The sequence below is a fragment of the Haemaphysalis longicornis genome, unplaced genomic scaffold (genome assembly GCF_048455015.1).
Source record: "Haemaphysalis longicornis isolate Haplotype H1 unplaced genomic scaffold, Haemaphysalis longicornis Haplotype H1 scaffold_12, whole genome shotgun sequence".
NCBI lineage: Eukaryota > Metazoa > Arthropoda > Arachnida > Ixodida > Ixodidae > Haemaphysalis > Haemaphysalis longicornis.
In genome coordinates this window covers 66721498-66736293 of record NW_027526225.1, presented here as the reverse complement: position 1 = coordinate 66736293, position 14796 = coordinate 66721498, and the positions used below count along the sequence as shown (strand labels likewise).

The window sequence follows — 14796 nt, the reverse complement described above, 5'->3', positions numbered from 1 at the left end:
AAAGGCAAGAATATTTTGACTGTAGTGAAACTTTATTCAGCATGCATATGCATATTGAGCAAGAAGTTAGAAAGATTGGTGACGCTTTGAAACCAACTAATGTAAATTGGACATCAAGCATTGTGAAATGGCTTGAAACAAGTTTAAAAAATGAAATGGCGTATTTCTTTTTACTGTGAAGAGAGAGTATTGTTGTTGTGCATTGTGCCAGCTCCTTGCTTGCTGGGAATCGACAGCAATAGGGCAGTCAATAGGGACAGCAATAGGGAGTTAGGCATTGGGGAGAACTACATCAAGCAGTATTTTCTGTATGTGCAAATTGGTTTGTTAAATCATTTTCACATAGTGCTCAGTAAAGTTGTCGCAAATGCACTGCTTTGTAATCCTCCCGCCCTTTCCCCCCTGTCGTACTCACAGTTTGAAAACATCACCGTTGACGACTGCATGAGCTTGATACAACGATACGAGCCGTCGGAGGAGGCAAAAAAAAATGGCCAGATGCTCTTAGACGGTACGTTGTTGTCTCCTGGGGCTGGCGACAGCAACCTCTTTCATGTCATCTTTGAAAAGTGGTTGTAATTAGACTCGGGTTTGCTTTGCAGGGTTCACGCTTTTCCTGCTGTCCGACGAATGCAGCCTAATGGATCAGGCACACAAGGATGTATTCCAGGACATGGACCTTCCTCTGTGCCACTACTTCATCTCCTCCTCGCACAACACGTAAGTTTTGAAAAGAAGAAAAAAAGCAAGCTCACACTTACGTGCAAGACCTAAGGGAGGGAAGGGACACTGGTCTTAAAACAGTTTCTTTTAATTTTAAGTAAACTTTGTGAAACTTGCAGTATTTTTCCCACTCATTTCAAATATGCCACTATTTTTCCAGTGAGTTGATTAGTTCCCAGGGTAATTAGAGATAATTAGCCATTTTTGGTCAAACATTAGACAAAACAGTGTTGGTCATAAAACTGTAATCTTTTCATTTTCCAATACTATGAACCCTGGTGAGTGAATAAGAGAATCAGTTTTTTGATGCATCGCTTGGAACTTCTTTTACAGCTCATTAAGCTTCAGTATTTGATATGGGCACTCAAAATGATTCCTTGTCACTGGTGCCACCAAGGTTTAATGAGCTGTAAAAGTAGTTCCAAGCGATGCATCAAAAAACTGCTTTGATTATCACACTCACCAGGGTTCATAGTATTGGAAAATGAAAAGATTACAGTTTTATGACCAACACTGTTTTGTCTATTGTTTGACCAAAAATGGCTAATTATCTCTAATTATCCTGGGAACTAATCAACTCACTGGAAAAATAGTGGCATATTTGAAATGAGTGGGAACAATATCCTGGGAACTAATCGACCCACTGAAAAAATAATGGCACATTTGAAATCAGTGGGAACAAAGCAGCAAGACTGACAAGTTTCGCAAAGTTTACTTGAAAATTAAAAGTTCTTTTAAGATCAGTTGTCCCCCCTTAAAGGTAGCGAAGCTGTACGCAACCTTTACGACCATCACGAAGGTTTAGGTCCATGATTGCAGCCGATTTGCTCTTCTTTGCTGCCGCAACGACCTTCACTCCATCATTGTTGCTATAAGTGTGAGCTTCCTTCATTTATTTTGGAAGTGATAACCATTGGACGCCACCTCGGAGGGGCATACGCCATGACGTGTCTTTCTCGTTCCAAGCAAGTGCTGCCACGATTACGGCGAATGCTGGAGTCTCTCGTTCTGAGCATAATCTTTTTATTTTAATTTTTTTTCTGCCAATCTTCCTATGTGGATATGCTTGGCTTGACAATTGTGTGTAGGGGACACTGGGCGGTCTTTGCAAGGCACGCACGCACTTGACTCGGCATTTTCTTGCTTTTTTTAACTGCGGGCACGAAAAATAACGATTTGCTAAACAGCTTTGCTGTTAAAATCTCTCTTGTTTCAAAGAAGTATAAATGTTTGCGAGTTTTTCGTGCCGAAGTTGCACTTGAACTATGAGGTGCACCCGTAGTAAAGGGTCCCATATTAATTTTGGCCACCTGCGGATCTTAAACGTGCGCCAAAACCTCGACGCGGACGTTTTCATCATTTTTCACGTCCATCAGGAAAATGGCCTCTCTTGTTTTGCTCTCACTGAAACTATTTATACCGAACCACTTAACTTGTGAAATCATTGGTTACTGACCACTTTTTTGTTTGTGGCAAGTGTTGGACGGCGGCCATTTTCCGAGGCCTGTTGTGCTAACCGATGCTTATCAGTGTGGTTATATGCCTAACAAATTTTGATGGAAAAAAATGTCTGCCTCGATCGATTTACAGTTACCTGATGGAGGACCAGTTAAAAGGCCCTTCGAGCGTTGACGGCTACTCTCAGGCTCTCAACCAGGGCTGCCGGGTTGTTAAAGGTGAGTTGTGACAACCTTTTTACTGCCTTTCTGTTCTGAATTGGTGAGTGTCTGTGTGGTCATCGAGATTTTTTGTCTATTACCGCATTCGGTAGGCATTCTCAGATAATGAATGGTAGCCTGCCATTGTCCCGGAAGAAGGAAGTGTATGGCAACTGCATCTTACCAGTACTCACCTACGGGGCCGAAACTTGGAGGCTCACTAAGAGGGTTCAACTTAAACTGAGAGCGACTCAGTGAGCAACGTAACAGAAGATGATAGGTGTAACATTAAGGGACAAGAAGAGAGCGGTGTTGGTCAGGGAACAAACGCGTGTTAAGGACATATTAGTGAAAATTAAGAAGAAATCGGTGTGGGCAGGGCCTGTAATGTGAAGGTAAGGTAACCGTTGGTCATTGAGGGTAACAAAGTGGATCCCTAGCGAAGGCAAGCATGACAGGGGGTGGCAGAAAGTTAGATGGGCAGATGAGATCAAGAAGTTTGCGGGGATAAATTGGTTGCAGTTAGCACAGGATTTGGATAATTGGAGATCTATGGGAGAGGCCTTTGCCCCGCAGGGGGCGTAGATAGGCTGATGAGGATGATGATGGTGATGACCACAGTCCTGAAACATAGCTGTATCCGAAACCCCCTCGGGAGCTACTGCCAGAAGCGATGAGAACATATCCCCAGGGAGGAAATGTAGAATTTTAGTGTGGATACTTTGTCTAGCCTGTTTTTTATTTTTTTTTCTCCCCACTCGCTAAAATATGGCCTGTATACCCAGTTGTTTTGGGCTGTTTTATGCGTAGGTGGCTGCTTTGCACGACTCTGGTGTTGTGCGGGAAAGCCAACATTGCGCGCACGCGTTGCAGATAAGCTTTTGGAAAAATGTCGCGAGAAAGCCATCTTTGGTGTAGGAAATAGCCGCGAAAATGTAAGAAGAAAGGTTGATTGCAGAGAAAATACATGCTTTGAGTGCCCTGGTTTTCATAAACGCCTTCGCAGATCAAAAATGGTGGATGGAAATCCCAGTTTGTAAACCCGTAAACCACTGTCTCACTGGCTTCCATTTCATTTCATGTTGGGACTTATACTGGTTTACCTAATTATTTTTTTTTTAGTGGACTGTTGGAGTGGCACAGATGGACCCGTGGTGTTTCACGGCAACACGCTCACGGGGAAAGTTCCCCTAAGCACCGTATTGGATAGCATCAGGGAATTCGCCTTCCAGGCTTCTGAGTGAGTACTACAGCTCCTATTACCTGTTCAATGTGTGCTTTCAAGTGAGGACTTATCTTGCAAGACAACCTGCATTGTCTCTAATTCCTTGTCAAAACTGAATGTATCAGTTTTGACAAGGAACGGCTAAGCTGGGGAAGGTTACGCTGCTTGCTTTTGTGAGCTTTTTCGAAATGCTAGGCACTGTTTACTTAATAATGCCATCATTCCAAGAGCAGGTAGCTTCCTTGTGGGTTATCTCACTGGTCATTTTGGTGTCAAGGCATCACGCGTTAGTTACCGTATTTTTGCGCGTATAACCCGCACCAAAATGCAAAAATTTTAGTGGCGAAGTGGGGGTGCGGGTAATTTGCGGTGTTTTTCCTTTAGTGCAGCTTCACGGCAATGTGCCTTGTGCCGTGAAGCTCCTGCACAGTAGTAACACTGACGAAGCCTTCCATGCCAGCGATTGCGCAAAACATGCAAGGACAGTGAAGAAAAAACAGGTACGAGCGCACTCTAACAACTGAACTTTATTAGTAAATTGTTACTTGCAGTCAGCATATTGTACTTGCTAAATATAAGGTTTTTCGGTCGACACAGTATGTGATGTGTTGCTTGAGCAGTTGCTTTCGTGCAGCCTTTCCTGTATGTATGAAATGTGCAAGCAATACGCGGGGATTTTTTCTTTTCCGGTGGGCTGAAAGCGGGGGTATTGATTATTTGCAGGGGCAGGTTACACGTGCAAAAATACGGGAGGCACTATAGATGTGTGAAGTCCATCAGCTTAGAATGTACTTAGATGCAAGCTGCCACAGTTTTAAAACGAAGAACAGAAAGAGTTTTTGTGCTGTTACCAAGAGCTATCTTGTAAAAAAATAATCGTGTTACTTGCACAGTAAAAAGGAAGAGAGAGAAGGTGACTGTCTTAGGGGAGAGAATAGGCCTGACACTTCTGTCAAAAAAAAAAAAGGAAAAGAAATCTTCTTTTGAAGCAATTTCAAGGACTGGAAGTCCTCTTATCAGCGAAAGAAAGAAATTTAAAATGTGTCACCCACACAAAGAACGAAAGAAACAGATTTTGCAGCACTTACAATTTATTATTTTTTTCTTCTCCCATTTGATTTGCTTCAGGGGCAGCAGATGTCGAGCTTAAACAGAAAAAAAAATGAGGCCGTTCCACTCAATGTGAAAGCTGCCGGAAGTGCATAGCAGTGATTCGCCATAATTGGCTGTAGCGCCGTTATCCGCTCATGGCTACCACCCAGTGCAATTCAAATTTCCCGCCTTCACAGTGCTCGCGTGCCCCCTGCCTGAAACTTCTGCAGCGGTAGTTCTGTTCTTTCTGTGCTTGCTTTTCCTCCCGCACGCGCCTGCGTTGCAGTGCTACTTTTTTTTGCTTACTATCATAAAAACCAACCAAACGAGCGTTCCTAACTAAATGAACACGGGCGCTACCAGTTAATTACTTATATTTTGCCTCAAATGTACCTGCAGTTTTCTTTGGGCTAGACAACGGGGAGATGTATGACAAGCGGCAGCGATTCACAAGTTTCGAACGGTTATGACTATATAAACCACTTGGCTTTCGAAGCCTCTGTGTTACGCCGCGACGACAGAATGCCGTGTGGCTCTACTGGGGTCTGGCAAGCGGGCTACGATGACAAGGCGAGCCCCTAAAGTGCTCTGCGCTTAAAATGAGCACAGTGCTGCATCGCAGGACGCGTGCGTGAGAGCATCTTTTGCAATTTGCACTGAGGGAGTGGGGGTGAAAGTTATAGTGCTGGTACGTTGTTGCAACGAGGGTCGCATTTTGATGGCCGTCGCAGGTACCCGCTGATCCTGCACCTGGAAAACCACTGCCCACCGGAGGCCCAGGAAGAGGTGGTGTCCTTGCTCAAGGACAAACTGGGTGACCTGCTCTACCTGCCCGGCCGAGACGGCGAGGACTTCACCACCAAGCTGTCGCCCAAGGCGCTCAAGAGGAAGATCATCATCAAGGTAAACCCGTGTGCACTAAGGTCTCTAGCTCTGAAGCATCTCTAATCGGTATTGCGGGTGACGACTGAGGATGGTATCGCCAGGGGTCGTTTTTTTTTTATTGCTGATTTAAACTCTTTGGGCGAATCTATTTTGAGAAAAAATTGCCATAACTTTTTAGGGTGACAAAAAAATTGTTTGTGTTGTTACATACACTTGGTTTATTCAGGAGTAACACAATAAAAATTCTAAGAAAGTTTCGCGGGGCAAGAAGTGGGAAGTGTCCGGAGGACGAAACCGAAATTAGCCGCTGCGCGCGGCCGTGCATGACTGGATGCGCAAGCGATAGTCAGCACACCGCTGTAGTAAAGCATGAAAAAAAGAAAAGAACCATCGGCACAAGCAAGAAATTTCACATATTTCCGCAGTGTGGCAGCACATGCCAAGTGAGAGAATTGATTGAAAAAGGCACGCTTTTTAAACATACACGCGATGATGTACATGTACGTCATTGACCACTTTGAAGGTGGTTGCAGGGGACGTACGGTACATGTACGCCATTGACCCTGAAAGGGTTAACTCGGTGGTGAGATGAAGCAAGAAAATTTGGATTACAAATAGCATACCAGGGCATTACACGGAAAGAACGGTTGGAGGAAAACCGGATAGGCCTTTGTACACAAGTGGGCTGTTGATGGTGAATGATAACGATCTGGGATGTTTCAGGCGTCTTTGTGTGTTAAAGAGCCTTGGTTGCAATGATGCAGCTTGGTCAGGGGTTATGGTAATTACACTTTGTCGGTTTGGTTTAGGGAAAAAGATATTTCGGTCTTTATTTCTGCGGCTTGTTACCTTAGATTGCTGGCGCCTGCCTGTCTCAAAGATTTTGATGTGCGTCTTTCAGAGAAACGGGGTTAGGATCCCAGTTAGATGAAACACCACTGTTCCTAATGCGGTAGTATGGCATCATGGCTTTCTGCTGAAACCCTGCGTAATGCTTCTGGTATTGCGAAGCCAGTATTGGCTGGAAGAATCCGGGGTCTGCTGGTTTTTCGAGCCAAATGAGCGCAGCCAAATGTACCTGTAGGATCAAAGCAGTTTCGCTGTTACAGCTTCACTGATACTTAGCTGATACAAGCTTCAGTGTGAGAGGAATTTATTGTCTGTTTGTTTTGTTTTGCTTTGTTTTGCACCATATCATCTGAGGTCCTTCTGAAATGCACCCCCGTCGAAGTAATTAATCCATAACAGTTGCGAAACTGAGCTATCCATTGGGATTGTTAGGCCGGGAGAATGACAAATATAGAAGTGCGGTATATTTTAGGATAGACTTTGTTGCCCTTCTCATTCACTTAAAAGGTTCGTGCTTCCCCACTTTTTTTTTTTTTTTGGCGGTCAAGATTGCTTATTGGATTCAGATTCAGTTGTTGCTCTGGTTCACGTGGCCTGACTCCATTGGAGAGAGCAGTTGGCAATGGTGGCAATGGTGGCAGTGATGAGGCAATGGTGTCAAAGGCTTTCGTTGTTACGAACAAATAGATGCAGTTCTTGTGTGGCTGCTCATGAGCGATAGTAATAGCGAAATCCGCTGTCTAATTTTTTCACTGAGTTTGCGTCCGTTTGCTTCCATCACGTATATTAATTGCAATCGGTTTGCATGTCTTTTCTAATTTATTACTTACGTAAGACTCTATTTACTTGTTTTAAAGATGGGATTTTTTATATATTATTTGAAGTCTCCCTAATGGGCATTAAAATGAGTGGTAGTGCTTCAGATTACAGCCTACTTAAGCTGATGCACTCCTCAGCTCTTCTGTGTATTTTTTTCTTGTAGCTACGTTCAGGTCTAGCTTTTGAAGGATGGAAGAGTAAACATATTTTTGATTTCAGAGCAAGAGGCCTCCTAGCGATTCTGAAGAGGCCGAAATATCCGAAGAAGACGACTTTGTTGACAAGAACAGCAATCCCTCAGTAAGTCTTCGATAAATGGGAAATGTGTGTACGCGCCTGTTTTACCTCGCTCGAACTTTCCCGCGAGAGCTTTAAAATTGCGAAGTCGCTTTCCGGTGAGCTGTTTGTTGAGCCCTTCTTTCCACATAATGTGCAATTCACCCATTCAATTCAATTTGCCATAATTTGCAACTCATTTTAGCACAGCACAGAAAACGCAATTTTTTAATTTGCATCCAAAGTTCGTCTGGGGAAAAGTACTTGGAAGAAAAGTACCACACTTTCTTCTGATTTCTGGGGAACAGGGATTTTTTACGTTAGTTCTTTTGTCAAGGCAAAACTTCTTGTGCTGCATGCGGTGGTCTTCTCAGGGATTGGCGATTTTTCTTCTGCGATTACCGTATTTTCACGCGTATAACCCGCCCCTGTATATAATCCGCATTTCCACTTTCGGCCCGCCGGAAAAGAAAAAAAAATCCTCGCGTATTGCCCGCACATTTGATACAGGAAAGGCTGCACCAAAGCTCGAGCAACACATCAGATACTATGTAGGCAGAAAAAGCGTATATTTAGCAAGTAGGATGCACTGACTGCAAGGCGAACGTTCTCCAAGGCGAACAGTCCACCAATAAAATTCAGTTGTTAGAGTGCACTCGTCCTTGTTTTTTCTTCCCTGTCGTGTATGTTTTGTGCAATCAGTGCCGTGGAAGACTTAGTCAGTGTTACTGCGTATGAGCTTCATGGCACAACGCACATCGCCGTGAAGCTGCACTAAAGGAAAAACCCCGCGTATTATTTGCACCCCTACTTTGCCACTACAATTTTCGCATTTTGGTGGGGGTTATACGCGCAAAAATACAGTATACATTTGCGAAATGAAGTGCACGCTCTGAAATCGCATCACCATCTTGCTTGCCTGTGTTAAGGCTGACATGCATGACACAACATGCACAGTTGTACTAAACTGAGATGTCTTGCGTAGTTTGGCTGCTAGGTTGGGCAGCGCAAACTGATGCAGCCGTTGTTTTCTAACTGCGTTCCAGGAATCTCCCAAAAAGTTGAAGCTCATCAAACCCCTGTCTGACATGGTCGCGTTGTCCAGGGTTCACTTCGCTGACTTCGCAACGTCGCAACAATCTCGTAAGCCAAAGCATTTCTATCTGTTTTAAAGGCAACAGTCGTTCTTGGGTGAAAATTTTGGTCTGTCTGTCTGTCTGTATGTATGTATGTATGTATGTCTGTCTGTCTGTCTGTCTGTTTGTCTGTCTGTCTGTGTGTGTCTGTCAGCTTTTGCACAATAATGCGTTTTGTGAACCATACCCTGGAAGGCTTGTGCCTTATGCTCAATTTCTGCGAATTTTGGGAATTATGAAAGGGAACGACAATTTTCTTTATCTTTAAAGAAAATTCTTTATCTTTAAAGAAATGCCTTACGTACAGAGTAGATTTCGCATGGGCCATTAGTGCAACTCGGTTCAACCTAAATCTAGCTCACTAGGTTGTGGGAAGAGCTGCGAGAAGTGCAGGACACTTTCAAATATTCGAAAAATACTTAAAGGAGCCATGAAGAGAAAACACAAGTTTGGTTCATTCAAAAGATTGCCTCGTTAGAATCATACTGACACTACTTTTAACATAAACTTCGCTCAAATAAGCTACATAATTAGGAAAAAAGGGAATGGCCATGCGACCCACTAGCTCATTTCCCGCAACAGAACCTATGATGTCATACCAGACAGCTCTGCGATTGGCGGAGGGCGGCAAAAGCAAACGCAAATTAGGCAGAGCTTATGAGCTTGCCGAACGAGCTATTTGCGCTTAAATTTAGGGCACATTCTTTTTAAAGCCCTAAGAATGGGGGGACAAACAGTTGAAGTTACGAAAGCACACGTAGACATAGAAGTACCAATGCGTACTGCTGTTGGTACTGTGTGCACTATGCTTGGTTTAGCTGCGCAGGACTGCGGGGCTTTGGGGTTGTCTCAGACGACACTTGCCGATTGACGCAAGCAACGGTGTCTTACGTGACCGTATTTGTCGAGCGAGCACCATGTTTCACGAAACGATTGTCTCCATGAACAAAACAGGTCAGGTACAAATATACGTTCACAAACAAACCAAAGGCATAAAACGGCTTGCCGCGGTGGGGTGGCGCCATCTAGGTTCAGTAACGGTAAACAAGGCCCTGTGATGTCATTGCAGACAATGAAAACGGATGAGTTAGCGGGAAAATCAATATTTTAACTTGAAGTAATTTCTCAGGGAATAAAGCATCGTTTGCATTGGGACAAGCGCTGGGGGCACTATAGAACCCGAAATCTTTCGAATAACACAAACTTTTGTTTTGTCTTCATGGCTCCTTTAAAGGTATATGAAGTTTTCAGTTATTCATACATTCTGACATTAGGACTTCAAACTTTGAACTTTGAATCAAAGCACTTGCCCATGTGTCAACATTTGAATACATGTTGAAGATCCCCAAGGTGTCAAAAATCATTTGGAGCCCTCCATTACGATGAGCTTTATACTCCGGGTGTAGCTTCGGCAAGTAAAACGCCCAATATTTGAAAGTTTCAATCGAATCACTGCATTGTCATTGTTTGGTCCAAATTTGAAGCTTGACTACTCGTTGATCATGCACAAAACCAAAGTACAGTCGATTCGCGATAATTCAAACTCGAAGAGACCCCAGGAATTTGTTTGAATCCGCCTCTTTCACAACCCCACTGCGCATGCGCAATCCCCTAGCGGCCAAGTCCCTAAGCAGTCCAGTAGGGGCAGCAGACGACATTCCCCACAGCTCCCGCACAAGCGGGAAGGGGTCGTGGTTGTATTTACATCGTTTGATTTTTTGTGTGTGCTCGTTGTGCGCGGAACAATGCCCACAACTACTTGTGCTGCGTTCCGCTGTAACTCGGAGTGCCGAAAAGGGAACGGTGTCGGCTTGTATCGCTTCCCGTCGGCCGCACGCGATCGGCTACGGCGGCTTGCGTCGCTCGCGTCGGCTCGGGTGATGGGAACATTAGGCTTAGCATCCTGGCGGATATTTGATCGCTGCTATCTGTGCAACTGCGAATAACAATCCGCAACACAACTTTTCACTACACTATCATCCCCTTTCTCGCATGTGGAACTCTATTTAAGTTATAACTGCCGTTTGAGCGATCGGTGACCAAGACGTCTGCGTAGCCTGTTTCGATGCTCCCGCGCAGGTATCGCCATCTCTCGGTCGCTCAGCGCAACGCGCGCCGCGGCGACTGGTCAGCGTATACGCTTGCATCGCGGCAGATATATCTGATCGCCGCTTTTAAAATAAGCCCTGACAACAATCCCTAGCACAATTTTTCACTACACTAACACCTACTTTGTCGCATGTGGAACTTTTTAGCGATCAGATTGATTCAGAAGAGCAGCGACAAGCGCGGTTGCTACCGTGGTCTGCGCCGGTTCGAGCCACTGAGTGTGCCGAGCTCGCAGGCGCGGCCGGCGTGTGCGCGGACTGTTTCCGAAGGCAGAAAACGCTTCACGATTGCTTGCTTTATCCATTTCTTGCGAACAAAAGCGCAGAATCTACAAATTCAGCTCAGCGATCATCGTAGTTGACCGTGGAGCAAAAACAGTGGGCGGAGCGACGCCGACGACGCATCTCATGCGCGCATCGGGCCGTCTCAAATTCACGCGTACGACTAGTCGTGGCGACAGTCGTAACGATCAGTCGCATGCGAATCGCGTGTACCAATCGTACATGTGTCCAGCGCTTAAAGGCATTTTGCGAACTGCCGGCCTTTGTTGAGCTGGCGATCGCACTTCATGCCAGACGACTCCAAGTACTGCTCGCTCTGCTACTCGGACGGCACACCGGGCACACGGATCTGCCGAGATTTCTTTGCCAGCCCTCATTCAGTGATAAGAAGCCGCCTGGTATTATGTGATGACGAGGGGCTGTCATCTTAAGGCGTTATAACACCAACACAGAAGAAAAACTTCGGCTGCTCCTCGCCGTAATGTGGGATTGCCGTGCATACAACGAGAACGCAGCCGGAGGAAACGCCGGCAAACCATACAGCTTCAACTTCCGCTAGGCACGCTAGGTGGCAGCACACCGCAATGAAAGAGGCGGATTATCCGAAGTTCGAATGATCAGAAGTTTTCATATATATGACTCTGAGCAAGGTGACAGCACACATTATGATTCGGCATTGAGTTTAATCACATTGTTTCAATTTCTAAGCATTTTTAAACCCTAACTGCAGAAAATAAACAGAAAGCAGAGGCGTAAGGTCCACAAGCCGAATGCCGTGCGGGTCACTTTCGTAACCGCCGTGTCGTTTTTCTTTTTCTTTTTTTGCTGACACGTCTATGCGTGATTGTGTGTTTTTCTATTTGTTTTTGCGACAGTGGCCCGCATGGTTTTGACCGCTTCGACAAGCATAGGCAATCAATCAGGCTTAGACGTTTTTTGAGGCCTGTTTGTTGTTTTGGTTTCTCATTCGCATCGTGAAAACGGTACATAAGGCTAGAAAGTTGAGAAACGTCACGGTCTACCTAACTTGTGCTTCGTTTTGAATGTCTGGTTACTAGCAACGCCCTTTTCCTTGAAGGCTTGAGGCGCTTATTCTTCATTTTTCGACTGTTATGAATATGTAAAAGCACGCAAATTTTCAAATAGTTGTGGGAAAGGAGTCAATATTTTCCAATATGGGCATGCAGAAAGTACGAATTAACCAAATGACGGAGTTCGAATTAAGCGGCTTTTAAATACACTGAAACGATAGCAAGCCAACCAAAAATTTGAATTTTGTTTGAATTAACTTAAAGTATGAATTAACAGTTTGAAATATTGCGTGTCTGCTGTACTAGCAATACGTCTCTTTGTGTTGTGGTTCTCTGCAGAGGCCGAGAACGAGGTGTGCAGCTTCAGCGAGACCTCAGCGGTCAAGTTGGGCCACGCCCTGGCCGACGAGGTGGCTGCCCACACGCGCCGCTTCCTGGCGCACGTCTCCCCCAATGCCAGCCGGGTGGACTCCAGCAATTACAACCCGTTGGACCTCTGGGCGTGCGGCTTCCAGATGGGTGAGAGGCAGTCTTCTTCTAAGTGCGGAGCGCTTTAGGGGCTCGCCTTGTCGCCGTAGCTCGCTCGCTGGACCCCAGTAGACACAAAAAGAGAATTTATTATAAACCACATATCAGTGCGCAGCAACTAGTGGCAACAGCACGGCCCTAAAAACAGAAGAAACCCAATCATTTTTCAAGTACTCCAACACAACACAACAAATGTCTGTGGTGGTGAAACAAGCTACTCCAAAATCAATCCATAAAAAGTTCACAGGTGTTCACAGAAAGAGCTCAGAAACTCGTTGAAAGTCAATACGGTACAATACTCATGCTCAGGATGTTGTTCCTGGCCACTATGAAGCGCGTGGACCAGCGTAACAGGAAGGCTTGTTCACCTAGAGCTGCCAACTCCTCATTTTCCAAGTGACTCATAAGGATTAGAGCCACACGGCATTCTGTCGTCACGGCGTAACCCAGAGGCTTCGAAAACCAAGCGGTTTATGCGGTCATAAGCATTCGAAACTCGTCCACCGCTGGCGCTTGCCATACATCTCCCCATTGTTCAGCGCAAAGAAAACTGCAGGTACGTTTGAGGCAAAATATACGCAACTAACCGGCAGCACCCGCGTTCGTTTAGTTAGGAATGCTCGTCGGGTTGGTTTTTACGGTAGCAAGCGAGAAAATGTGGCCGTGCAACACCGGCACATGTGGGAGGAAAAGCAAGCACAGAAACAACAGAACTCCCGCTGGTGCAGTTTCAGGCGGGGGACGCACAAGCACTGTGAAGGCGGGAAATTTGAATTGGATTGGGTGGTAGCAGTGAGTGGATAATGGCACTACAGCCAATTATGGCGAGTCACTGCTCTGCACTTCCGACAGCTTTCACAGTGAGTGGAACGGCTATAATTTTTCTTTTCTTTTTTTTAAAATACACCTTTCTTTGCCTCACTGATAGCGACCATACATGAGAATTCACTCCAGGAAAGCCAACTTACGCATGCTGTTTTCACAAAGGCTCATCAAGTGCTGCTGCACAGTCAACACTCTATTCCTGGCCAATCCCCTTGAATGGGTATGGGCCAGCACTTGAAGGCCACCATCGTCATCATCAAAGTCCAAACTCGGATGACAACGAACGAATGAATGCCTTACAAGACTGGGCTTTGATTCGACCAGGTTTGCGGCAGAAGAAAGCTTCACATTTCAACCAAGTTTTTTGTTAGATGAAGAGGCTTTGATTCTTTTTTCTTCCTGGCCTTTGAATTCTTTGAATTCCTGAAAGTGAATCCTTCATGCACTCTCTTTCTCTCTTTAGCTGTTTTCTTAGGTTTTGGCTTAACTTTTTCGCTGCATTTCTGGTTATAGAAGCCTGTTCACTGACGGAGTTCAAGTATTTCATAATACAGTTGAATAACCCCGCAATAACGAATCCACCGGTTTTGCAAGGAATTTCGTTGCCACGGGAATGAAACATTGACAGGAAAATCGCCCGCAGACCGAAAATTTATTTCCGAAAGTCGGTTATGTATTACTTTGCGAGCCTTACATTGCAGTTACTTCACAGCTCAGCTCTCACGCTACAAAAAGTGCTTCATTGATAGTTGTGTGTGCCTAAGGACAACCGAATCGTGTCAAATGCATCGAAAACATTCAGTAGGTTCGCCTTCTCTGCATGTTTTTCTTCCTGGTCCTCGGTGCCGAGTAGTATGTTCAACGAGCATGCAAGCGAAGTCCAGCTTCTTCTGTTGATGAACTTTGCCAGACAGTGGCACCTCGTTCCAGTGTTGTCCACAAAACTAAGTGAGCAAAACCAATACTGTTTTGAATGAGAATGTGTAAACCTAATCTAAGATGTATTGAGCTTTGGTTGCTGACAGCAGGTGCATTTTTTTTCCGTGGGCATGCCTCATGGTGGAAGTATTTTTGCCTGTAATAAAGTAGTTGATGTCTAACATTCGTCCGGCATGCCATTTATCGCTTCTTGTCTTCTTGCACTAGCAAGCTTGTCGAAGTTCGTCCCATTTACATTTGGCGTAATTTTTTAACGTACTCGATAGAAAGTTGTGCTATCGGAAGTGGCTACTAGAGGTAAAAAATGAAACTGCATATCTCTCTTGGGGATTGTGAATGTTCTAAGACACGAGAATATGAACAAGGAATTGCGCTATGAACCGGAGGCGTATCAACGTCGTTGTACTCTGTTATGAAGCA

General features: G+C 45.0%; 1 protein-coding gene across 3 annotated transcripts in view; it reads left to right on the top strand.

The window, feature by feature from the left end:
* LOC144162787 (inactive phospholipase C-like protein 1) overlaps positions 1–14796 on the top strand; it is a 223663-nt gene that overhangs the window by 175582 nt on the left and 33285 nt on the right. For all 3 annotated transcript variants that reach the window (XM_077693450.1, XM_077693451.1, XM_077693452.1), the window contains 8 exons: positions 418–511; positions 603–720; positions 2314–2399; positions 3504–3621; positions 5430–5601; positions 7471–7551; positions 8574–8670; positions 12424–12603. In XM_077693450.1, the coding sequence (XP_077549576.1) occupies positions 418–511; positions 603–720; positions 2314–2399; positions 3504–3621; positions 5430–5601; positions 7471–7551; positions 8574–8670; positions 12424–12603 (946 nt within the window). The remainder of the gene's footprint in view (positions 1–417; positions 512–602; positions 721–2313; positions 2400–3503; positions 3622–5429; positions 5602–7470; positions 7552–8573; positions 8671–12423; positions 12604–14796) is intronic.